The 27,816-nt window shown below is 40.4% G+C and overlaps 1 protein-coding gene across 1 annotated transcript in view; it reads left to right on the top strand.

The window, feature by feature from the left end:
• The window catches only part of Itga1 (integrin subunit alpha 1), a 146,247-nt gene that overhangs the window by 67,707 nt on the left and 50,724 nt on the right, over positions 1-27,816 (top strand). Inside the window, exons 7-9 of the mRNA XM_048443056.3 lie at positions 13,221-13,369; positions 17,894-18,044; positions 23,368-23,533. Of these exons, the coding sequence (XP_048299013.2) occupies positions 13,221-13,369; positions 17,894-18,044; positions 23,368-23,533 (466 nt within the window). The remainder of the gene's footprint in view (positions 1-13,220; positions 13,370-17,893; positions 18,045-23,367; positions 23,534-27,816) is intronic.

The raw sequence follows: 27,816 nt of genomic DNA, 5'->3' as shown, positions 1-27,816 counted from the left end.
TCCCAGCACTCAGAAGACAGGGACAGGTGGAGCTCTATGAGTTCAAGGCCAGCCTGGTCTACAAGAGCTAGTTCCAGGACAGGCCCCAAATCTACAGAGAAACCCTGTCTTGAAAAACCAAAAAAAAAAAAAAAAAAGAAGAAGATGAAAAAGAAAGCAAGAAACTAGGCTTTTATCTACCACAAACTATAAATATTCCTCCATGTGACTTTTAGCATGTAATTGATCTTCTCAGGTCTTAAAACTAGGAGAGGATATTGTACCTGCAGGACTGTTGACTGGTTCATTCTTTAAGTATATATTCTATCTGAAGTCCCTTGTGTTGACTTGTTCTTTCTTCAGGCATATATTCCATCTGAAACCCCTCATTTTCCCTTCCAAAGAACCTTTTGTTTCCCTCCTCATTCCCCCTGTTCTTTCTCACCTTGGTTGATGAAATTTCATTCAGTGAAAAAGTAAAATGTGGGAATCTGTAACACAAGGGCCGGCTTGTTGGGGTTTATGTTCTGCCCAGTTCCCACAGCTGGTAAGCCCCCAAAGAAAATCACACCAAGAGTCTACATTAGGTTCTAAACTGATTGGCCTACTAGCTCAGGCTTCTTGTTAACTCTTATAACTTATATTAACCCATTATCCTTATCTAAGATAGCCACATGGCTCATCACCTTTTTCAGCAGGGCAGGTCACATCTTGCTTCTTCGGTGATCTGGGTAGGGGTGCGGAGGAGTGGGCTTTCTCCTTCCCAGCATTCTCATGTTCTCATCACTCCACCTCTACTTCCTGTCTCGTTGATCCACCTATACTGATTGCCTGGCCAATCAGCGTTTATTTAAAACATGATTGACAGAATATAGACAATTCTCCCGCACTAGGAATCTTTAAAGTCACCGAGCTTGTGTCAATGTATGAGAAGTTCAGTAATGGTTCCTATCACCTGGCGGATTCTCACAGACCAGAATAGGCAGCTTGGAAAACTGCAGTCCCAAGATTTTACTCTCTGAGAACTTCTGTTCTAGGAAAATCTCAGAACAGGTCCCATATGTGTCTATGTAGCTTGTCACTCGGACTCTCCTGTCCCAGGGTCACTCTGTGTTCCATGGTGTTCCATTCCCTTCACCATCATGGCTGATAGAGAAGAGCTTGCTCACAGTTCCTCCCTCCATCCCCACATTCGCTCCTCCCTGTGATGTTTCCTCCCTCACCTACTTTGTCCACCCACTTTTACTGTCTTAACCAATCTTTTCACCCCAAGCCTTATAACATTCTTAATTTCTAATATTGTCTATGCATCAGAATATTTCGGTTTAATTTTAACTCCAGTGGTTTATTTTACCATAAAAATGTCTGTAGCTGTTTGTGAAAGCCAGGGCAACTGTTTTAGAAAAACATCATTGCCTCCGTGAAGAGTGGTGCCAAAGACTGGGATTTGGAAATAGCAATCACATACTTCAACATCCAATTTACACTTTTATATGTTTTTCATGGTTAGAACTGGAGTTAATTTGTCTTAGCAGTCCCAAAGGGACTATTCTGCTTGTACATCAGAGGAAAGTCAGCTTGCTAGGGTGAGCTTTAAAGAGTACTGAGTCTTCTTTGAATGGAACAATGACACTACACAGAGGGATGGAGGTCAGCCCTCAAGAGCCAGATGCAACAAGTCAATGGAGGGAAATGAACTCACTGTGAAGCAAAGGATAGAATCAAACTCACTTAGTTCCATTTCTCAGATATTTATTTCTGCAGCATTATCCCCAGTGTCATTTGCAGTATTTTCTAGCCCTATTCAAGGTGACCTGTTTCCTAAAGAGAGAAACTGAGTAGATTATGGTAGTATGTACCTGTAATCCCAAAACCCAGGAAACTGAGACAGGGGAGTCATTGTGACTTGAGGCCAACCTGGGCTACACAGGAAGTTCCAGACTAATCTGTGCTCCACAGTGAGACATTGTCTCAAAATATTAATTTAATTTACAAAAATAAAAATAGAGAAACTGAGCATAATTCTGAATTTACACAGCACATTTTGCTTGTACCATGCACAATGAAGCCTAACCACAGTGGCTCATTTATTTATTAGAAAAATTGGTGAATGTTTGCTGGGTGGCAGCTCAGTGTGAGGGCTTTGTTATTGTGAGGAAAAAAGAGGTGTGGCTATTGCTTCAGTGGGACTTCTAAAGAATGTGCCTTCACATACACCTTGTGGAATTCCTTCCTCAAAATGCCAGAGGTGCTTGGACTACGCCCCAGACTTCCAGAGTCAGAATTTGTGAAGCTGTTTTGAGAACATTGAATTTGAATCTTAAAGGATTCTTAAACTTTGGAAACCCTAGTTTCATACTCTATGCTCATATTGATGTCCATATTAGCCTCCTTCTCTGAATTTCAGTCAACTCAAGAACACAGGATGATTCAGCTACACCACATTAGTTCGCCACTTAGCTAAAATAAAGAACTTTAGTGACCAGGACAAATAAATGTGCACAACATAACGTTTGTTCTGTTTTTCTCAGATGGTAAATATTTGAGGAGATATTTTTTTGCAGTTGGCATTTTTAATTCTTAATTCTTCTAAGCACATTAATTTAAGTGTGGTTGATTATACTGTCTTCCCATTCTGATTTAAGATATATCAATGACCAGTTTCATAAACACTTATCTGTAAAAGCATTTAGAAGGACACATTAAGACTGTTACATCTGCTAAGCATTTAATAAGACATTCAGTATAACATTTTAAACTCTTAAAATTTGATCTCCTTTCAATGGAGTCAGAAAATCATTCATTTATATAAAACTTAGAAAAATATTTCCCCTCCAAAGATAGGCTGAAAAGTATGCTCATATCTCATGTGGTCTCAAGCAAATCTTCAAACATGGGGAATTTGTTTTGACAGCCATTTATTTTATGACTGATTACAAATGCAATTTAAAGAAATTTGATTCATGGGTTGCTTTGCTTTTGTTGTGATGAAACCATTCAATTCTTAGTGACTTGCAGAATTAGCTCCTAGCACTTCCCTTCCCTTTTCTTACCTTAAACCTCCATTCATGAGAGGAACAAAAAATAAAATAGGTTGTGTGAGAGAGTTTACAGAAGCTGGAAATCTGTGCAGCTAAGAGCAAGCAACTGCTAACTCTTAGGCATCTGATTTTTATCAAGGGTATAACTGTATAGAGGATGGAATTAAGGGGCTGGGGTGATGGCCCAGTAGGTAAAGTATCTGCTGCTCAGGAATGTTATGAAAATTCAGATCCACATCACCTATGTAAACACTGGGCATCTTTGCACAAGTCTGATAGCTCAGCATTGTATTGGAGAGATGGAGACCAGTACATTTCCTAGAACTTACTTGCGTGCCAGCCACACCCAATTGATGGGCTCCAAGTTGAATGAGAGAACCTGTCTCCAAAGACAAGATGTGAAGCAATCTAGGAAGACACTTGATGTCACTCAGCATCTGCCCTTCGTATATGTGTGAGAATGCACACGTGTATGAGCACCCTCTGCCACATGTGCACATGACTGCAGAAGTATGTGTTTATACCACACACACATAACTCAAATAAAATAAAATAATATGAAAAGGATAGAGTTTATGGATCTGTGAAGTTTCTCTGTCCAGATTCACCCGAGCCCTACAGTGATCTGGACACATGTACACTAAGCTTGACAGTAGTTGTGCTGTGTTTATAGAAATGGAATACACAATGGACTAATCCCCAAGGTACCTGTGACACCAATAATTGTGTTTAGTTACTGCCAGTCGAGTCAAAGCAGAGATGGCTGTACTGGGATCTGCCTTTCTTCCAGGGATTTGTTGAAGTGTGTCTGTTTCCTATGGATCAATGTGGGTCACGCACTAAGATCCAGCATGAGCTCATGTTAGATACTCTCTAAGAAGCTTCTGGAAGTGAGGAAAAGCGCCTGCTGAGAAAAGCAGGAGTCTTCTGTCATCACTAGGAACAGAGGTCATGAGATGCAGGTAGCTCAGTGTGAAGATGAAGTGAGACATCTCAGCAAAAGGACCCACAGAAAGCAGTAGACAGCTATGAGACCCCAGCTCATCCTAGGGCAGTAACAGTCAGTTGAGAATTTATCTTCCCAGCTCTGTGTCTGGAAAGGTCAGAAATGATGATCCACAGCCTAAGTGAAACAAGGGGAAAGGCCAGTAAAGGAAAAGCATGCCACGCCTCTTCCTTAACTGCCAACTTCTGACCTCCATCAGTAGAGGGAGGAGAAAGGTTGAACCAAGAGAGAACTTTGATGTTTTGTCTTAACTTTGTATTAAGCAAGATAGAGCCAAGTAAAATAGTTGCTACTTAATTTGTTTCCCTTTTGAACCTACAAATACAGTGATTTCATACAAAATTAAAGTATAGTATTTTTTTTTAAAAAAAATCAAACATCTTAAGACAAAGAATTAGAAAAGGCCTGGAACATCTCTTTGTTCATTCAGGGATAACAAAAGCACTTCACTTCCAAAGGAAGGTTGCAGGCAGACTGTGAGGTTTTGTTTTCTGTCATGACTACAATTACATTTAATTCAATGAAGAGATTAGTGATGCCTTGTTTCTGCGGTTACAGATTCATCATTTAGTAATTTCAAACAATAAAGAGTTTCAAGCTATAAAACTTTGTTCAAAAATCACACTTATTCGAAACATTCAAAGGGAAATAGGGGAAAGAAAGGAGGGAAGGGAGAATACAAACAAAAATCTTATGTGAATATTGTCATATGATAATTTGTATACATTAGGTAAATGCATCAAAATGATGAAGATATCACTTTAATTAGGTACTCAAAATTCCCTCCATGCTTCTGTGTGGCCACATTAAGACTTTGCAAACATAGTCAGGGGAATTTTGCCAACCAATTTTTTACCTAAGGCAGAGTAAAGGCCATAAAATTGCCTTTTCAAAAACCCACCCATAAAAACAAACCTGAAATACTTGGAGCTTGCCCATAAAAGATATGATGGTATAAACATTATGGAGGTCTTATTGATCCTCAATACCTAAGCATAACATTGTTTTGAATAATAAATGGGAAGGATGTAAATATGTCAAATACAAGTGCATTACCCTAAATAAAACCAGTAAATTGTGAGGCTTGATATAAAAGTGAAATATACTAATGGAACAATATCTAGATTGTTCCCATCAGGAGTGCAGCGTGGCACTAAACTAGGCAAAATGAAAGAGAGAGATTAATTAAATTTTAGGAATATTATTTATCTTTCTTTTTACGGCACATTTTATGGCCATTTTCCTAGAAGCCTTAAATGTGGCACCGGATTCATTGGTTTTATGTCCAAAAGGAAGCCCGAGTGAGTCCTCCAGCTATTGCCTGATCAATCAGTAGAATTTCTGCACGTGGTACACAGTGGGAGATGACTCTTCACCCCGGCTTGTCTCTTGGTCTCCGTTTTCCCCATCCCTGTTCAACATGTACTTGAATGATCATCCCAAAGTAAAATTCAGATAATTTCCTCACATAAAAGTCTATTTTATTTGCCCTTTAAATAATGTGCAGTCTCCCCAGGACACATAAAGGCAACTGACAATCTGACAACAGTCATCTCTAGTGTGTCTTGCCGCCCCAAGTGATGCCCTCCTCACTTATTCTTTGGACTCTCCTTGGTCCTTCTCTGCCCTACTTCTAGTGTGCACGACCCTTCACATGTCCTCCCTCGGGAACACCTTTTGCCATCCCAGCCTTGTATACTAGGTGGACTTCTTAAATATCTTCCAATGTCCCTTCTGTCTAATTCCCTGGGATGACTCCACCCTCAGGCTCCCCTTTCCTGGCTCCATGGTACTTGCATGCCCTCAACCATTGTTCTCATTCCTTTGTAGCATGTCTATTTGTTTTATGGCTATGTGTCTCCTGGCTGTCTGAGAATTCTTTGATGAAAGGATTGTGTCTTTGTTCTTTGAGCTCTTGGATGCAGGGTAGATTTTACATATAATCAGACCACTCACTTTCTTAAAGGAATCCTGGCAGTTTCTCCCATAGTAAAACAAACAAACAAACAAAAACATTGTAGCGACTCCTTTCTTCTACTCTGCTTCATGAAGTCAGACAGAATCCAGGGCTAGGAGGGACTCGGAGAAACTCCGGCGGGCTTCCAGTGTTTTTCAGTCTTGCTTCGCAGGTGCCGCTCGTCCTGTCCCATTTGTCCCAGCTGTGATTTGTCCTATTGACTTTGCCTCTCAACCACAAATATAGTGCTGCTCTCACCACTCTGGTCTGGAGTTTTCTGCCAGGACTGACTTCATTACAGCCTCTTTCATCAAGCAACACACGAGTTAAAGTTGCCCCTTTGCTGGGAGCTCCATCTTGATCAGTCAACTAAATGAGGCTAAGAGCTCATATCCTTAGAAATGAGCGTGTATCTTTGAGCCAGTCACGTTTATGGCCCTGTTCAGAGTGACAAAAGCTTAATCCTGGCTTCAGCTAACAGTTCCAGAAAGGTTTGTGCTGACAGCGAGCTCCAACTGCAGCCCCGTCTTAATCATGCAAAAAACATGAGGCAGGACAGGGCATTGTTGGTATCATTTGATAAAAAGAAAGCTCATATTGGTCAGATAACAAACCTCGAGTTCTTAGAACATTAAGCAGGTATGCATCGCACTGAAGCAGGGAAAATCTGATAGCTTTTCACTCTCATTCTTTCCCTGAAGAAACTACAGATTTAACATTCATTGCTGAATGATAGTGTGAACCATTCTTCACACTAAGCTTTAAAATGTAGGTGCTAGTGTTGCAAGTGTCTCAACAACAGAAGGAGATAGCACACTTCTGAGTGAGTGGATGGTTCCTTTAACCTCGTTAACTTCAGGCTGGAGAGACAATTCAGCGGTTTAGAGCATGTGTTGTTCTTCTGGGGGAAGGACATAAGGTTAATTCCCAGCATTCACAGTGGTTCACAGCCACCCCTGACCCTAGTTCCAGGCAATCTGATAACTTTGTCCTCCACAGACACTGCACGCACATGTACACACCCACAAATAGACTCACACATACGTATGGTTTTATTAAAAAAGAAAATACTGTTAAAAGTACATTGACTTGACATACCTAATAACCACTTTTGAATGTTTTTCTTTCCTCAATCTTCTTGTTATGTTGGAAACATATTAGAATTTTATATGGGACTTTGTCATGGGACAGAATAATCAGAATCAGCCTTCTATCTATTGCTTTAATAATAATAATAACGTCTATGGGACGTGACAGAATAATCAGAATCAGCCTTCTGTCTATTGCTTTAATGGTGCCTTTTTATATGTTTTACATTCACTTGTCTCTTTCCCTCTTGCTGCAAAAGAAATTAAACCATTTGAACAATTCTATGATTCTAAGTCAGCAGGTATTTTTAAAGTATCTAGCTGATCGAATATTATATTAGGTGCCATGATCACTAAAGAAAAGACTCCAAAATTATGTTTCTGCTCTAAAGCAAACAAGTAAAAACAATCATCAACTAATGACAATGAAAAACCTGTTTGTAAAGCTACATATCTAACGCTACCTTACAAACACAATAAGGATGAGAATGTTGATCTTTGCAGGTAGATATCTGCTGGTATTGTACATCATCGTTTTCTGAACTGTTTTATAGTGAATCGGGCATGGCCCTTGTTAAATTCTTCCATTAAGTAAAATTAAAATACATCATGCCTTTCTTCCAATCTGTGATTGGAACATATTCATTTCAAACACAGAGAACAGTTTCAAAACAATCTTGTGAGTTTGAGGAGCACAGCTGACGATAGAATTAAGAGAACAATCTCCCCTCCTCTTCTCTCCTCCTCCCTCCCTCTCTCTCTCTCTCTCTCTCTCTCTCTCTCTATATATATATATATATATATATATATATATATATATATATTATTTCTTGTAGCCAAGGGCTTGTTCAAACAAGCCTTTCTCTTTTGTACAATTTAAATTTTTATATGAATAAGAGAGATGCAGGAGTGAGTGGCAAGGTTCTGCTGTAAAGACACATATTTAACTTTTTTCTCTATGTTTTCCAAGATTATTTCGACCATGTATTTTTTTTTTAAAAAAATACTTACCTATTAACATAGACTGGGATGCTAGGGCTTCCTGGAATAAAACGTAAAGGGATATTAATTTTGAGGGATCTACAAAGGAGACTGTAATTCTGGTATTTTAGCAGAAAATTACAACAAATGTCACATAGAAGAGATATCCATGGTCAATAGAGGGTCTGTTTTATGTAGGAGACTTAGCTGGCCCTTGGGTTCCTGGCTCTAGACTGTTTTGTTTTATTTGCTTGGTTTTTTTTTCTTTCAAACTTTTCTTGTGTGTTTGTCTGTTTCTGGGGACGGGGTTAAGGTAGGGCAGTCTGGCCTCGAACTCATTTTGTAGCTGAGAGTGACCTTCAACTTCTGATCATTGCCTCATCCACCTCTTGACTGTTAGGATTACAGATCTGTGGTGTTGTCAAGCTTTGGTCTTAGGCTGTCATTCCATCCCTATGTCTTTTGGTCTGCCAATCACACACCTCTCCTCAGTGTTAACCATGACTCTTTCAATGATCTCTCAATAAAACTGTCCCTTGTGACTGTTTATTAGCTCTCTTCAGAGCCAGAATCCAGTATTTCTGCATTCATCTGCTGTCCCAGATACACACCATTCTCTTGACCGTCTCCACAAAGAATGTCCAGATTGAACTCACCTGTTTTTATGAGCTGTCATCCTTGCTTACTCCCTCCGCCAACTTAACAAAAATACCTAGAACATTCCCATGTGAATCGTGTATCAAAATTCCCTACTTAAATTCTATTCTTGAGTTTCTGTACATTCTAATAGTTTGACAACTTTAGGTTAATCACTGATTATTTTTCCTTCCTTCAAGTGCCCAAATGGCTTAGACTCCTTTTGTTATCCCCCTGACTTTGATTACGAATCAATGCCCTGTTATTCCTCTCCATAGCATATTCTAATCTGCTTTGTATTTCTTACCTGGGTGTACCTTCATCAATAAAGGTTTTCATTGTGAAGGGGTGAATATGAATGATTCCTTCTCCTCTTGACCCCCAAGGACCTGTCTTCATTGCTTGAATCACTTTGTATCTTTAATTTTCATATTTACTTAATTTCATGTGCATATTCATGTATATCATGCTTGTATGGATTTGTTTTATCTGCCCTAAATTAGAAGCTAATCTAGATCTGAAATCATCTATATTGAATTGGTTCTTACCAGCACTCACTATAATATTATGTATATGTATTATCATTTGACTTTTATGATAAAAATTAATGAATGGTCCCCTTTCCAGTGAAGACCCACAGTAGGCTTCATTCTGCCTAGTTTCTAAGGCAATATGCATCCGGCTTTGGCCATCAATCAACACTGAAGGGCACCTCCCCCAGTCTCTGAGTTTCTCCTACCTCCTCGTCTGATTTCCCACACTCTTAGTCTGGCTGTTACTGCCTCTTTGATATCTCAGTTTTCCACTTGCGTCTCTGCGCTGGTACAGTCATCTATGAGGAATGCATGAGGGTCAACTGTGAGCCAAACAAGTGGCAGGAAGGGATAAAGAAACACGAGAAGCTGTGACATAGTCCACACTCTTTACCCCGCCAGTCTCTGGGAACTTCAGTGCCCTTGTGAAGATAAGACATGCACACAGCACAGCCGAGAAGAAGGCAGTGTAGACAGGCTTGCCCTGAGTTCTCAGAAGGCGAAGGTCAGTGGTGCTATGATGGGCTATGTTGACAGCGAGGGGAGAAATGTTCTGCAAGAAAAGTAGAGTTGAGTCTTACAGAATGAATGGAACAACGAAGCTGCAGGGAGAGAGAGTCTTTCTGCCTTTTTCATATTTTCTTTTTCCCTTTCTATCTTTTTTCTTTCTGTCTCTCTGTCTCTGTCTCTGTCTCTTTCTTTCTTCCTTTCTTCTTTTTTCCATTTTCAAGATTAGTTCCTCTGTGTAACCTTAGCAGTCTTGACTCACTCTGTAGACCAGGATATCCTTGAACTCACAGAGTTCTGCCTGTCTCTACCACCTGAGTACTGGGATAAAGGCATGTGCCACCACTACCTGGCTTTGACCTTTTTTTTTCCCCAAGAAACTTGGCATTTCAATGAATGATATTATATTTTCTCTCTTTTCTTTTTAAAAGGAGAGTAAAAATACTATCTGAAACTATTTTTTCCAAGTCACTGGTGTCAGTGGTGGAGAACAATAGGGGGTTCTGAATGGGGATTTAATGCGATGGCTGCATTGTGTCAGTTCATAGCCCAGTGTTATATAGCGGGGCATCGAGAGTGGGCACAGAGAGCACAACCACTGCTGTGGTGGAGGTTCAAGGCTATGATGTCTGCTCTGGGCTTAGGAAGGAATAGAGGAGAGCACAGGCAATGCCTGAGGTTCCCTAGAGCAGATGATGGGAAGAGGGTTCACAAGGTGTGCATTGCTAAGGAAGCACATCCTGTGGAAAATAAGCAAGGATCCAGGGAAGTCAAGCAGGGTAGTGAGCGAATAAGCCCAGTGTGGTTTCACGTCGAGCAGAGGCCTCAGGCCCACCTGCAAGGGACAAGAGACGTGCAGCTGGAGTCCAGGCACCACACTGCCGCTCTCTGCCCTCAGGTCCTGCCGGAGAGAGGGTGATGGGCTGGGAGAAAGAAACCTTCCTTGAGGTTCCTGTTCTTTAAACTTTCAAAGCAACCCAGGCGAGGGTTCCTAAAGGGTCAGGTGAAAACCGTCTTGGGTAGGGTCGTTAGAAGTCAGGCTCAGAGCAAAGGTGAGGGAACCGACTGCTGTGAGCTCACCTGTAGTTTACAAAGAATAAGCTTGCTGAAGTGAGGCGTGTGTTAAGAGATAGGTAGGTAGGTAGGTAGGTAGATAGATAGATAGATAGATAGATAGATAGATAGATAGATAGATAGAGATAATTACTATAGATAGATGGGTAGATAGCATAGACAAATGGATGATAGATATATGATTGATAGATTTGTTAGATAATAGATGATCAGAATAAAATATAAAGCACTTGTCTCTGACTTACAGAGTATAAGATTACACTCCACAGAGTGTAATCTACTGTTGTGAATGAACACCACAACCAAGACAACTTATAGAAGGAAACAGTTATTTGGTTTACGGTTCCAAGGGGCTAAGCCCAAGCAGGACAGCAAGCAGCAGGTGTGGCAACTGGAGCAGAAGTTAGACAGCGGGTGTGAAGCCCAGAAATGTGTGCACTATCAACTCTCAAAGCCCACCCCAGCGATAATGTCTCCAGCAAGGCCACAGCCTTGCTCCCCCAAACAGTGCCTCCAACTGGGGACTAAGTATTCAAGCATCTTAGTCCACAAGAGACATTTTTCATTTAAAAAAAATCACGAAGATTTTGAATTTTAGCATGGAGGGTGAAGATAATTGGTTTAGACACTCCAACCTTCAGAGCCGATTCTTTGAGCCACGCGAGGCACGGAGTGAAAACGGCGCCCTGACACTTCCCTGGCATCAGCAGCCTTGAATAGTTGCTATGACTTCTGTCCGTCTCGTGTGAGTTCTTCTCAGGCCAGTTGAGATAAACACTTTTCTCCTGTGAGCATTAACAGCTCTTAACGAAAATCTGGTGGAAATCAACCAATGGGAACAAATTACATCCATTAGTAGCAAGTTGTGTGACTGTTAGGTGGGGCTCAAATGCAAGGCCCCACTTGAGATCATAGATATATCTTTAGTGGGAGGTCGGTCTAGACGCGGAGTGAATTTTGGGTAGAAACACTCAGCACTGCAGAACCACACACGGAGATAGCTGGATTAGCTAGACTTGGAAGTTAGCCAGGTGACTTGGTGAAGGAGAAAAGAGGTTAAATGAGCTAGATTTTTTGCAAGTAGATGCTTACAGTCATTGTACCATGGAATCTAATCTTAAATTTTAGGTTACTAAAGGTATTGGTAGTCAAGAGGTTCTGATATGGTCAAGTAACTGACAGCTTGGGTGGAACAGACGAAGGAGGTGATGCTAATGGCTGGAGAGGAGAACACTCAGAATTGAGACCATTGCCCTTGCAGGTGATAGATTCCAAGACAGGAAGTCCTTGAGCAGAGATGTCATCTATGAGTCAGAGGGAAAGAGTCTCAAAGCTCTGGAGGTCAAAGGCATGAGAGACTAGGATATTCAGTACTGTTAAAATAATGGCAGAAGGGGGAGGAAAAATTTCAAGTTTTTAGATTCCTGCCTAATTAACTAAAAATATGAAAATAAAAACGATACAGGCTCTGTGAGATGTCTTAAATTCATGAACAATGGACTTCCATCGAAGTCTTTATGAAGCTTGGTACTTGAGATTAGGTATAATAAGTATCTTAGTAACAAAAGTATTTCATTTAAATCTATATTGCACCTTTATAATGGCAAACATCAAAATATTTATGGGTTTCCCTTTCTGAGATCAATATTCATCAGGATTGATAATCTAAATCTGTATTGTCACTACAGACAATAAGTTTAAGTCTAAAAAAATAGTAAAACTATTTAAATACAATTAAGGAAATAACGAATTGGAGTCATGGGTATGTCCTCATTTGTTTTCAGTATTCTGTGTAACTAGTTGGCTAATCCTACCCTTTATTCCCATAAAGAAGACAAATCCAATTGAACAACACATAGTCTTGGAATGTATAGTAAAGAAATGGGGTGAAAAATGCATTCATGGAGGACAAGGTTATCCTATACATAAACTATTCAAAGTTCATGTTCACACAGCTTATAACGTATGCCTCATCTTACAGTTATAGATTCTCCAGTTCCTTCATTTTACACTTATGACCAACTAAATAAGGGATCATTAACAGATTCTATTTCTTTTTAAAATATTGCCAGTTTATTTGTTTGCCTATTTACTCTAGGGTAGCATGAGTGTCTCCTTTTGGTTACTAGAAGTTAACAGATCATGTTAACTAAAGAAGGAGAACAAAAGAAGGGGCACAGTTTTGACCGCTTCTGAGATTAGCTTCATGCATGTGAAACAAGTCTTTTATTGTTCTTTGGACTGTTCAAAGTCACAACGCATCCATGATTATTGTGATCAAGATAGAAGACTTTAGGTAGTGGTCAACACTCAACCGAAAAACTCAAAGGTGCTCTCCTGGCCCTATCTATTTAAACTCATGAAGAACGAGCAGGGTATTTGCTGGACACATGACTCAACCGTGGCTTGGTATTTCAGGTTGGAATTGTCCAGTATGGGGAAAACGTAACCCATGAATTCAACCTCAATAAGTATTCATCGACAGAAGAGGTACTTGTTGCAGCAAACAAAATAGGCCGGAGAGGTGGTCTCCAAACAATGACAGCCCTTGGAATTGACACAGCCAGGTATGGATTAAATATCTCATTGATGAGTCTTGATGGGCGTAGCTTCTGACATTCCGAGGAGACAAAATCTCACAGGAAAGTTCCTGGTCCTTTGGCCTGTCTTCCTGTACCCTCTTCTGCAGTGTTCCCTGAGCCTTAGTACCGGAGTTGTCTTCTAGATGTATCCATTGGTCATTCCAGAAAACATCCATACCAGTAACATGATACGTGCTGAGCAGGTTATATTTAGGAATACATACATACACATGTATAAGTATGTATGTGTATCCATATATACACACATGATAATGTGTGTGCATGTAACAACAATTAATAAAAACAGAGGTCATGAATTTGAAAGACAGCAAGGAAGAGTTTATATGAGAGGGCTTTGATGGAGGAAAGGGAATAGAGAAATGCCTTTATAATCTCAAAAAAGAAAAGAAAAAAGTGAAAATAAAAAAATTCAAATGAACATGCAGCACCACTGCTCGCTTTTTTTGCTTTTTGAATTTAACTCAGTATTAGCCTGGACAATATTCAATGCCACATTTTTTCAAATTTCATTAAAAAGATTTGCTATGAGGCCATCAAATTCTATGGCAATATAGTCTCATGGCCCTTCTTATCTTTTTCTTTCATTTCAAGGGTCTAACTGATGGTGAATCAATAAAAAACTTAATAGTCTATTGCATCATGTTATCAATTGCTACTTCATTTTCATTATTGTGTGGGGCTTCCCCTTTGTCTTTGCGGTCAGTTGGCCATCAGTCTGCAAAGACAAAGTGCAAAGACAAAGGGACAGAAGTGATGACAGAGATCCTTGCATGGCATGTGAACATGATGGAGACAGCCCTCTGGAAGAGACTCCAGTGAATTAGCTCATCTTTATTCCAGAATATAGGAAACATATAAGACTGGGGAGCCTGGAGACAAATGCCAATTCACACTAAGAGGCATGCTCCTATCATAAGGCTTTGGATGTGGCAGCAGGTGCTACAGCCAAGTTCCTAGTACAAGTCTAAGTTACCGTATGTACAGCAGGGGAGGCTTCTATCAGGAATCTCTGCGAAGGGTCACCCTAGAGATGAATCAGGCATCCAGGTTTAGGGACAGCTTTCAAACAACGTCAGCCTTCCAGACCCAGGGACACTCTCCATATAAGGGCAGGTAGAGGGCAGGAAGTTTCCCTGGTGGTGACGGAGTTCCATGTCATCGAGCCTTGGAAAATACTGTCAGGTCGTGATAGACTGTAACCTCTGACCAGCCAGAAAGGCCTGGCGGCATTCTTGTAGCCATTTGATTTTTATTTTTAACTTCTAGGCGCATCAATGATTGTATTAAGATACAGTCTGTGTCTACTCAACTTATATATTCTACTATGTTCTTGTGTCTCTAGCTCTTGATAAAGGATTTTAGTAATTTTCATATAACTAGCGTGTGTGTGTGTGTGTGTGTGTGTGTGTATGTGCGTGCGTGTGTGTGTTGGAAATAAGGCAATTAGAAATTCAAGAGACTAGCGAAAATGAAGTAGTTTTTAATGTACTATTCTGCAGAAAGGAAATGCTGGCAGACAGGCCAGGCAAACATGGCCAGTATGGTGATTTGGACCAAGTTATTCATTTTTTAAAACTTCTACCACCCCCACAACATTTCTATTCTTTTTTCCTATTGGCTGGAACTGTACCCATGTCAAACCCTACATCTAACTAGCCTAGGACATAAAGCCTTATACAGTAAACAATATGGGTTTGAGGTTACCCCCACCCGCTTTTCTGATGCTGAGGTCAGTCATGTATCAGACCATCTCTAACTTATCTTAAACAAGTGAGACCAGTAGATACCAGACAGTACTGGGGGAGAGACAGGCCCAGCCCCTCCCACAACTCTGATGAACGCACGCCAATAACAACACAAGTGCGTCTCTTTTTGAAAAGAGACTATACGAATCTATTTGTTACACTGGTGCAATGTGTGTGTGTGTGTGTGTGTGTGTGTGTGTGTGTGTGTGTGTGTGTGTGCACGTGCATGCATGAGCACACACAGATGCACTTGTGCCTGTGCAATGGAGGTCAGAGGTCAACTTCAGGAGTCATACTTTACAGGCTGTTGAACTTTTGTGAGACAGGACCTTTTCCATGGTGTACAACGCAGCGAGGAGACAAGGTTGACGCCCAGGGAGCTGCAGGGATCTTGCCTCTATTCTTTAGCGTTGGGATTGACACGTGCTTGCTGCACACAGCCTAGCTTTCTTATGACATGGGTTCTGAAGACCGAACTTGGTCTTCGTGTTTATAAGGTCAGAACTTTAGTGACTGGGCTATTGCCCCAGTCCTCATAGAAGAATTTTTAAGAAGCCAAATTAAACATTGCCTTATCAAAAATAATCTCGTCACAGCCGTTTTAAAAATTGAGATGTCTCCATCATCTGCGGTGTCTTGCGTGCTTCCCTCTTTACTAAATTTTCTCTGCCTTCCAGCTCATCGATCTGTGGTTAAATTCGGTATTATAAGAACCTTCAAACTTTTCTCTTTTACAAGTGCAGAGCACTGTATTTCCTGTATTTTCTCCAGTCTCATTCAGTTGTTAGTTACAGCTCATCCTTCTGTCCTTCTTATCAAGCCTAGTAAACTCTGAAGCAAAACCTAGTTCACGAGAAGCTTCCTACGTGTTCTGATTCACCTTAAGAATAATACTGTTAAGTAGTTTCCACCTCTGGACTCTTAGTCGATTTTGTAAAGAAATTTATTATGGTCACACTCTACCTGCCTGGGAAGTTGATTCCCTAAGGAAGCTAACGGCATAAATAATTCATAAATGCCACAAAAGGACATAATTCCAATTTTACAGGAACACACACACACACACAAAACCACCCACAAACAGCTGTGGTACCTATGCATTTATTTCCTTATAGGAGTGTGTATCAGCCCACACAAGGAGAGCACATGTATAGGTATTCTGAAAGTGCCCTCAATAGCTGACTAAACATGAACACACATTCAAAGACCCCCAAAGCTTGCTTTGAAATCTCAGAGCCTGCAAAGAGTTGCGCATTTTCCAAAGGCGAAAGCTTAAGAATGAATATTTATCTTTGTAGCTAATGGAAGAATCATCGTAGCTGCTTCCACTCCTGTATAAATGCTACTTGAAATACCATGGCCTTATATGGGGTTGGCCCACACTTCTCTCGTGGTCTATCTGCAGACAATCTATTCAGTTTGGAGTTACACAGAGACTATAATGATAGTGCAGCGCTTTTCTTCTCACACATTAATTTTGCATGCGCAAGCACAGTTTTGATTGTGTTTAATGCCTTTTAAGGGAAACCCGTTACAAAAAAAAATGTTTTGAATGTTTTGGCATCTGTTACCTTCATTTGCAGTGAATTCATTCAGTTCAGTTCATAATCACTTTGGATGCTCCCTTCTTTTTTGTCCCTGTAACTAGGTTTAAATTATTTAATTACTCATAAATCCTGAATTCTCTTATCCCAAAGTAAGACTTTCCTGAGATACTTAAAATTTTCAAGGCCAGTGGGGAGAAGCTGCTGCTTCCTTCTCAGAAAGAACGTCAGATGTTGGTGGTTTAGACACGCGACCTCCTTAAGGAATGGCCCTGAGAAGAGAAGGGTGGACTAGGCGGGTCTGTGACTGGCTGCTCTCCTGTTATATAAAGTTGGCTCTGGTTTCAGAGCATCCAGAATTTCTCTGAGGACAAACTTCTAACCATCTCCTTCTGCCGATCTTCATTAAGTTCAGCTAGGACCTTGAGCTTCCAGAGAATCAGAAGTTCTGGGCGATCCACGAAGGAATTAGAATTACAAAGTGGACTAAATCTCATAGAATATTCATGTCTAAACTTCTTAAAACTCAGCCTTTGACGTCTGCCTTCAACTTTGTTTAAGCATTTAAAGAAATCAGTAAGTCTGTGTCTCAAGTACACGCTGAGGAAAAGCTGTTCTTGCAGTTCTTTGAGATGGGGACCATTGCAGTGGGTTGTTGCAGTTGAGTGACATTTGGGTCAGCTTTTAAAAATAAGGACAAGTAAGGATTTAATGTGGGACCAAGTGGGGGCTCATTTGATGGAAGCTCACTAGGAGAAATCATGTAAGTTGGGCTGCTATGCTAGCCTGATGCAACTTGATTCTTCCTGAGGGTAAGCAAAGAAGAAGAAATCTTTATTCCTCTGTCTGTGGTCTCTCCACCACGCAAGCTGCACTTCTGACGGTAGACGTGAGTATTCTTTCCCACACTGACGTCAGTCATGACATCCCTGTAACACAGCTTCCGAAGAAGAGATGTCCCTGCGCTTTGTATGGGCGTATGTGGCAAGTGGTAATATGGTGAGTCCCCATCACGTGTGATACTGTGGAACTATTGCAGCTGGGATCACGGTGCCGCTTGCCTCTGACAGCGGAGTCCACGGTCATCTCGGAGGGAAGTGCCAGACTTCGCGGAGTTGATGTATTTTTGTAGGGCTTTTCAGGTTGCCCGACTTTGGGCTGGATTTGATCAGCCTCCCTTTGGTCTGTGTTCCCTTCAGGAAAGAGGCATTCACTGAAGCCCGGGGTGCCAGGAGGGGCGTTAAAAAGGTCATGGTCATAGTGACTGATGGAGAATCACATGACAACTACCGACTGAAGCAGGTCATCCAGGACTGCGAGGATGAGAACATTCAGCGATTTTCCATAGCTGTAAGTACCTCACCAGCAAAGGGGGTGTAAACTCTCGGTGTCTCTCATAAGGCAGACGCCACATACTGGGCGATAAAGATTGCTTCTTAGTTAATAATTCTTCCTGACGTTTGAGAAGCCAGAATCAGAAGATGCTTTTTATCAGCATCTACTAGGAAGTCAATCATGATATTTCCAAAGCCCCATTTATCCGTCTGCTTCTGCTGCCCAAGCTGTCCCATTTTCCAGGTGTACGAAACAGAAGGGAACGGAAAGCTGGGTGTGGGAAAGGACAGAGGACACCGTGTTTCAGGGCCGGAAACACCTTTGTACAGGCTTTTTTTCCTGCATATCATCTCTGGGACAAGAGAACAAGTTATAATACACTGAGCTTCAGGGTGTTCTTTTGTCAAAAGATTATGTTATTTCTGTCAGTCTGTCTCTTTCAACACATGAAGAATCGATAACAACAGTGGCCAGCGAGGCACACAATTGTCTTCCTCTCTGATCCATCCAAGGAATTCACCACAGTGAGCTAATAAGAACCTAGCGTTTAGAGATAAAAGGTTTCCTCTTTGCTCAGAACCCTGCAGGGAATCGCCCCCAGGACAACATCTGGCCCTTCCTTCCAGCTTCCACTTCATAGTCCTGCCCACAGTCTAGGGGGAGGCCACTCTTCTCTGAAATCAATTGTTCTTTCGTTCACTAAAATTGATTCAATTGATTTGTTTTAAAGCCAGGAGAAAAGATTCCAAACCCCTGAACTCTTCACAAATGGTAATCAAATATTACCTGCTTAAGTTTTCAACATCCAGTCAACAAATCTGCCTTTCTTTCAAAGGCATGGATGATGTAAGAAGTGGAAGATGGGGTTTATGCACAGAAAAAAATGTTCCAGGATGTGATGCGCATGGCTCCCTGGGGCCAAGGATGTGATGCACGACTCCCTGGGGCCAAGTCGCACATTTTATAAACAAGATGGTTTGGTTATAAAGTGATAATATTTGACTGAAACATTTTCTTATTTTATTTGAGGTATAAGATATAAAAAAATTGCACTAAACATCTAATTGTTTCTCTCATTCTCTGTTGTTATTTTTATATATTACCATTTGCTCATCATTCTCCAAATGCTTTATTACCCCATCTGCTGCGAAAATGTAACCATTTTGATTTCATGGTTGAGAATAGTTTTAAATGGTCACTCACGAAAATATCTAAATAACAAGTGACATTAAGCCTATGACCAGTCTCTTTCATCAGTGTAGAAAGCCAGAACTTGCTCACTGATTCCAGACATCTGAGTATCAGAGATGAGCTCATTTTTTTTTTTCTTGCTTCCCCTTGACGACCAGTTGGTATTCCAAGTACTGTGGATGCAGGCCACAAACAGTATCAGCCATCAACAGAATTAACAGTATTGGTGCTGAGGATGCAATTCAGCCGTAGATTGCTTGCTTCGCTTGTGGGAACTCTTTATACTCAGTGCACACACACACACACACACAGAGAGAGAGAGAGAGAAAGAGAACCAGCATTAGGAGAAGTTTCACTGGAAAGACAAAGACAGCACACCATTTTAAGTGAACTCTGTGTTTTGTATCATGTCTGACGACATAGTTTTTCCTTGTCTTGAACTGTTTGCCTACTTGGAGTCATATTTGGTTATCATATATTGTCTCTCTCATCTAGCGAAAAAGAGATTTCAACATCCCATTCATCTTCATGGAGAACCATATTATATTCATGTGCTTTCCATTTCATCAGTGTGTTATTATCAAACTGCTCTTGAAATCTCTATAAGTAAAAACCAAGAAAATGTCACTTAATAAATATTTGTTATGTTTCCCTACTTTGTGTTTATTTTAAAAGATATTATTTGAGACAAAACTAGAAAACAAGACACTTGTATTACTTTTTCTCATTGTGCAATAACACAGACAGACATCAGGAATCTCCCAGGGTCCACTCAGGCTGCACACATTCACATATTCACACAAATAAAAATTCAGTCTCAATTATTGTGTGAACTACTCTTCCATCTCAGTCACTGTCTGGATTGTCCCTCTATCTCAGTCACTGTCTAGACTGTTCCTTCTATTTTATCTTTTCCCCACCCTTTCATCCTGAACAATACAGAAATGTGTTTTGACAGGAAACAGGTCCCCAAGAGGATTAAATATTGGTAATTTAAGTTCTGTGTTTTAAAACTTCAAACGTTTCCTGTTAAAGTTTCATGTTTTGAGAAGCCATGAGTTGACTTTCAGTCCTCTATTTCTGTCAATGGAGAATATGAGACTGGTCCATCAGGCCTTATTAGATATTTAGATTCTACTCTTAGTTCGTAATGGTTGAGAAGTGAGAATTACTTATTGTGCTCAAGCATAAATGAGACATTAGTAGGGATCATAGTGTTCCATTTATATTTTCAAATAAAAGACATGATGTTGCACATAAATACAGTACATATTTTATTTTGACACATCTGCTTCAAGGAGATTTCAGTTCTGACTACATCTTTCAGGTAAATGTTACCAGAATTCAAATGCTTATGTTCAACATATTTGAGATGTATTTTAAAAATTAGGTGTATTATTTACCTTCTTGTTTGTTCTCATAGAAAACATTTTGCAAGCTACCAAGCCCTTGGGTGGAAAGAACCCAATAGGTTTCTGTCATTGTTTTCATTTGTAGTATAAGTTGGGTGGTTTAAGCCTGTATAGGAATCCCAGAAACTCCTGCATATCTGAGTGTATTCTCCAGCGTTATACTTATCTGCTTTATTCTTGCTCTTTAAACTGTCTTGTGGGTATTTTTCCTACTTAGTTCATTCTGCTTATCTTCCTCCTGTCACAGTTACCCCTAAATGTCTGATAACATTCACTTCACAACCAGCAGCTTCAACCACACATACCCTAAAACTCAGCTGTTATGTTTGTTTTGTGTATATTTTGAATTTTATCAATTTTAAATAAAATGGGAGTTAATGTGTTGATCCAATAATTAATCTAGAACATGCTAGGTAACAATCAAAGAGGAGCAAGGATGATTTATCATCCCAGGATATCACAAGATCTGTAGAATAAGTAAAGTAAATCAGTGGGGAACTCAGGGAAATCCACATAATTCAGAATTTGAATGAATCTAAGAGAAACACATAGGTTACCAAAATGAAAAAGGAAAAAAGTAGTCTCGGCAGGAAACGTAGTGGTGTGGTTCTTTTGGAGCTTGTAGATTGTTTCCTGCGACCAGATTCAGTGAGATATCCAACTCTAAGAAAGGCAGCTAGACAGCTTTTTCTTAAATGAGACAGGGTCTTTGTTTAATGCTCTGCAAGCATGACCTCGGTTTTGCTTCTCTGTCTGACATCTCTCCGCTGCCTTCTCCACTGATTCTTTTCCTCCATCACACAGCTAGTCTGCAAGACAGTCCCAGTGGTCTTTGCTCCGAGGCTAACCACTTAGAGAGTTCGACCCCGACTTTTCATCACAATATCCAGGAATTTCGGTTTTGTTTTCTGGAGTAATTTGTGAAGTTCTAGCCTAGACCATTTTATCCAAAATCTGGGTAGCGCAGAGTGAGCTTAAAAACAGAAGTCAAACAGAGCCTAAGTGATTACAGGTTTCCTTGTTACCAGCTCCGGGCTTCCTTAAACACGTGATTCTCCAAAGGAGGCTCCTTCTCAGATGTTCCTGTGTCATTTATTATAAGGGCATTTAATGAGGGAAAGAGCTAGGATGGACTGCATTGCTGGGGTCTTGAGAGCGAAGAGACGCAAGTTGGCTTGATGTCCCACAGTGTGGAAAGGTGACATCTCCTCAGTGATGGTCACTGACACTGCCCCAGGAAAGGGGCAAGCTCATCACACAAAGCCTCCATGAGCCTGCTGATTGGAACAGATAAGACTCAAGTTCTCACATTAATAGTTAGTGTGATTAGGCATCAGGGTGATTAAGTTGTTAATTTCAACCACCGTTCATCATGTGAAACAAAAAGTCTGTCATGATCATAAAAAAAGCTATATAAATAGTAACTTGAGTTTTTTCTCATCTTTTAACTATTTATCTATATACCTTAACCAAAATATCATTTTGTAACCTACCATCTCAGACCTCATTTTATGCATCATTATTTACAGACATTTAAGTTGTTCTCAATTTGTGATAGTTTAATAAAGGATACATGAATATTTAAAAGCAAGAACTAGTAACCTTCAAGTGTCACTTGAAATAAAATAAAAATTAAACATGTTTTGTTACAAGAGTAACATTTTCATTATAAAAGGAAAAAGTCTTTAAATATATGTGGGAAAATCAAAGATGGAAATATACAATATTATAAACAGAAATGAAAAGATAATATATTATTTGGACCTTTTCCTATTCCCACATAGGTATTCAATTTTCAAACAGAAAACTAGGTCATATCTTTGTATTGGGAATTTTTAGTTTAAGATTTAGATATTTTCATAAACATAGATATTTCACACCAATACTAACTAATAATAAGGTATGTAAAATTGTACATACCTTAAAGAAGAAACATGATTAGTATGACTTCATGAAAATTTAAAACTTCTAATAGAAAAATGAAAGAAGTATAAAAGGCTTCATGCCAGAATATATATTCAGAACTTTCACAGGTCTCTAAGAAAAAAATGCAGGCATGCACACATGTGTACATACACATGTATAGCATATATATGTATATATATATATGTGTGTGTGTGCAAACACATAAAACACTTCCATAACTCCCTTGTTGGTTGCTCTGCCAGAAGATGGCCCTGTCAGTAGCTGCAATTGTATCACAGTTATATAGAAAGCTAACATGTCTTTTGAATGGTCATATTTCAAAGTTAAAGCTGTTACACAGAGACACAGGAGTGCAGAAGAAGAAAGACTGTTTTCCTGCCTCACCCATGGTTCTAAGAATCAGTGTATATGGGCGGGGAGATGTTCAGTGGTTGATATCAGGTACTAGTTTTGTGGAGGACTCAAGTTTGTTTCTCAACACTCCTATCAGGCAGCACCCAACTGCCAGGAACTCCGGCTCTAGGAAGGCTTCATCCCCCAACCTCCAAGGGATCTGTACTCAGGTGCACACACATACACACACACACTGACACGCACACATCCACACACATACAATGAAAAATAAAATAAATATTTACACGAGTCAATATGAGGAAAACCATGTACTCAGAAAGCTCCTCTTCCATAAAGATTCCCATGATCCCAGCACAAGATATCCTGAATGCACTTGTTTACTGAATATATGCTTGAAATACTTCTTTAACATATTGGAGTTAAGATATGTTCTTGCCATTTTTGTTGTGCCCTAGATTCTTGGCCACTATAACCGAGGGAACTTAAGCACTGAAAAATTTGTGGAGGAAATAAAATCTATCGCAAGCGAGCCCACTGAAAAGCACTTCTTCAATGTCTCAGATGAGTTGGCCCTGGTCACCATTGTCAAAGCTCTGGGAGAAAGGATATTTGCCTTGGAAGGTATGACTATCTCTCCTAATCTTGGCTGTCTCTTCGAAAGTTCAATCTTAACGTAACGAGTTTGGGGTATTCTCAACACCTTACTAACTCATTTTCACCGTGTGCAGTAGCCATCAGTGAGCAAGTCTCTGTCATGTGAATCTATCGTGGAACTGCTTTACAGACAACCGTGGTGGCTAGACACGGTCTTTGTTAGACTGTGCTAATGCCTGGGAGAGCTGATGACCACAGGGGTCAGCATAGACATTTGCAAGAACCCGAATGCCCCAGCATGAGCAGTATGAGCACGCTTTATTCCTTTTCCGTGACACAAGTTTAGAACAGAGAGCCATCGACTCAACTTTTGTCTTCCAATTGTCTTTCCTGCTCGGAGAGTGTTCTGATCCAATCATTTCTTTCTTCATTTCCTCTGTCATGTGTTCTCTACACATTTTTAAAGATCGCCATGGAGTTTTGCCTCAAGTCCTTTGGTAGTGAAATTTCATTTGCCATGGTGGCCTAACCATGCCACCTCTTTGAGGATTTTCCTTTGACTTTTTCAGCGGTAACTGTCTATTGAAGCTGTTGAACACTGCTAGTCCCTTCAGTGGGAGGAGTCCAGTAGCAAACTGCTTTGCAGCTAATGTCCTCTGGCTGGTAAAGTCTTCTTTGGATTTTTCAAAGTCTCGAAACCCAGACTCAGAACTCAGGCTCCACAGAAACCACAGAGAATTCTTTTGCCCTTCTGGGGCATCCCAGTTCCACTGACTGTCTCCAAGGGGGCATTCTGAAAGTCTTGCTTGTATAATTGTCAATAACTCTATCCTGTGATCCCTCACAGAACCTGTTAATAACAAACAAAGAGAATATGGGGATGAGGCATGACTTTAAAAAGGGTAGACAATTTCAAGTGAGTATCCAGTAGACAAGAAAAGTGTGTGTGTGTGTGTGTGTGTGTGTGTGTGTGTGTGTGTGTGTGTGTGTGCGCGCGCGCTGAGGGCTGAGGACTAAGCCCAGGACCTTACATATACTGGACAACTGCTCTACAACTTCCCTATACCCCCAGTTCAAGAAAATGATGTAAAGCAACTGTTTGCAATATTTCTTGAGTAGTCCCTGGTAGCAAAAGTTTTGCTTCGCAATCCAGGACACACATATTCACACACATAAAAACAAAGCCAATCTCAGTAGGACTCACGATAGCATTGTTATTCACAGGGCACTATGCTGCCCTCCATCTTCCTGCTCTCATAATGTCCTCTTTCAATGATGGTGAAATGGCTTTACTCACCTTATTGCTTTCAATCCAAGTCGTAGTCAGTCCACATGGGGCTTGCTTTACTCTGAGGATGACGAAGATAGGCATTCCAGGCAGAAGGAATTTCTCTGGCTCCCTTTCTCTCCAATGCCTCCAGAGTCGGAACCCTTGAGCCCTTACCAGTCTATAGTCCTAGCCATTTCTGAATGGCTCGGCTGTTCTGTGATCTAAGTCCAAGTCACTGTTACACGGCTTTGGTCTTTCAAAAGCCACTGAGACAAGATGTTATTTATCAATAGGGGAGGCCATGCCTGCTTAGATTTAATATGGATGGTCTTCTAAATTACTGTGTACTTTTCTCTTTTAATAACACAGACCAAGAAAGAATCAGAAAGGGCTTAAATGGCTGGGTTTTTTTTTTGCCTGTTTTTTTTGTTTGTTTGTTTTTGAGACAATAATATAACTACAACACTCCTCCCTTTCCCTTCCTCTCTCAAAAGCCCCCTTGTAACCCTCTTCACTCTCCTTCAAATTCATGGCCTCTTTTTTATTAATGTTATTACGTATTTATATGTATATTGTACACATATAAATTTTTAATATAACCTGTATAATACTACTTGTAAGAGTTGATTTTTTAAGTTACTATTACACTAGTCAGTTAAACATAAAAAGTGCCGTTTCTAAATAAAATATTTGCTAAGTCAGCAGGCAAACATAACCTAGAGCTGGCTGAATGTGACCTACATTGTAAGGGATGTCGTTCATTTTGCCTGAAATGACACTTTAAGATTAGTTATAACCTAACCAAACCACAGTTGAAGTTCCTTACTAGAATGTCCAAACGCTTCCAGAAATCTCTATATTTAAATATGAAATCATTTTATAAAACTCTCCAAAGTATCTTTCTACATCTTAATGCAGGCTAAAATCATGTTACCTGTCTCTTTTGTTTCTGGGTCTGGTTTCTGTTTCTGTTTTTGTGTTCAAGGAGAAGTTTCACTGGCCCTGCTGCTCCTCTTGCTTCAGCTTCCTTGGTGCTGACGTCACACAGCAGGGCTTCCAGTCTATTAGCTCCCATTATTTTCATAATGAGATCACGAAAGGCTTTCTCCCCTGTTGTTTAGGAAATCTCCATTTCCTGTCAATACTTATTTTAGATGGTAAATAACAACAATTATGAAAGTCTGGTTTGCCAAGAGCAAGCAACCTAGTGAGTGAGCCAAGCATGCTCAGGAGTTGACTAACTAGATCAGGGAAAGGTATGATTCTCCCTTTCTTACCAGCTTTTGGGGAAAATGCTCACATTCCTAATGGGAAGCAGGGCAAGGGTCAGTGCAGTTGGTTTACTCCCCATGAGCCTGCCAGAGACAGGATGAAAGTGAGAAATTTGGCCAGTGGGATTATGGCCAGGCTATTCCCATGATGCTAATGCAGCCTGCAGAAGACCATGCAGCATCTTCCTCTGTTCTCAGCTGAAAACATAGCAGCAGAAGCTGGGGGATTTTGGTGTCTACTAACACGTTCTTGCTATCAGTCTGGCCAAGTAAGCATGAAAGTAGCTTGAAACATTATGTATCAAAAACACATTTTAATTTAAGCTAAAGTGCATCTTGGTTATTTAAAGGGCCATCTGTGTGAGGGATTTAAATGATACATTCAGGTTCTTGATTGGTTGCCACATTTAACCTAGCCCTATAAAAATTCAATTACAGATGCATTTTTATAGCTTTATTCCAGTAAAAAAATAAACATGTTTAAGTTCACAAATTTAATGATTCTCTTGAATCCGTTGACAGACTGGCTGACTTGACCAAAATTTTATGTTATTTTTAGCTTATTTTTAAGACCAAATAAACCAGTAACTCCCTGGAAGTGGGTAGATCAACATCCCCACAGTTCCCCCCAGGAGACTGCGGCTTCTGGCCTGTAAATATTTTGAGAAGAGCACAATTCCATACGATGCTCTAATCTGTCTGGACTTTAGCAATGAGCTTTAAAAGTGGTGTTTTTAAGACAGAAAGTTTCTTTCAAAATAGAGATTTGGGTGGGACACAGATGGGAGCTAGGTGAGAAAGTCACCTCCTGACATGAATGATCCCCACAGCCTTCAGCTCTCTCAGACAGTGTCTCCTAGAGAGGATGCATGGCCTCAAGTGGAGGTGGGACTAATGAGTTGGGAATCTTTTTACATACTTGGGTGAAGGATTTTTCAGCCCCATAGAGTATCAAACTTAGTTTTTGTTAGGGCTCGTAGATCCAGGAGACAAGACAGTTGACTCCTACTGCAGTATTTCAACTTTCCAATGCACCAAGGAATCACAGGCAACTACAGTGTAGAAAAGACGGTCAGGCTGACTTGGTTAAAATTATATGTTATTTTTGACTTTTTTTAATTCAAAGTTTATTAAATTATAAAAGTTTATATTTCCGCCCCTCCTCCTAACACCCTCCCACTCCCCCCATTCCCTCTCCTCCTTCCTCTCCATCCCAAAGAGCAGTCAGGGTTTCCTGCCCTGTGGGAAGTTCAAGTTCCTCCCCCCTCCCTCCAGGTCCAGGAAGGTGAGTATCCAAACAGACTGGATCCCAAAAATCCAGTATATGCAGAGGAAACAAGTCCCAGTGTCATTGTCAATGGCTTCTCAGAAAGACTCCAGGCCAGCCACATTCCGAGGATGTGGAGAGAGGGGAACTCTCATTCATTGTTGGTGGGAATGCAAACTTGTGCAGCCACTGTGGAAATCAGTGTGGCAGTTTCTCAGGAAACTGGGAGTCAACCTCTCTCAAGACCCAGCAATTCCACTCTTGGGAATATACCCAAGAGATGCCCTATCATACCACAAAAGCATTTGTTCAACTATGTTCATAGCAGCACTATTTGACTTATTTTTAAAATCAAATAAACTCACTGAAAGCATGCAGATTAACATCCCCTCAGTGATGATGGGAAACCAATACGTAAGAATGGGAGAGGAGGTTCTAACCTCTGTCTTATACTGAGCCCTGCCTAGGAGTTTCGGTTGAGAAGTACATGGCTGATAGTGCC

Source organism: Myodes glareolus, chromosome 15 (assembly GCF_982192425.1).
Source record: "Myodes glareolus chromosome 15, mMyoGla1.1, whole genome shotgun sequence".
Taxonomy (NCBI): domain Eukaryota; kingdom Metazoa; phylum Chordata; class Mammalia; order Rodentia; family Cricetidae; genus Myodes; species Myodes glareolus.
The sequence above is the reverse complement of the archived record's forward strand: the minus strand, read 5'-3'. Positions and strand labels throughout refer to the sequence as shown.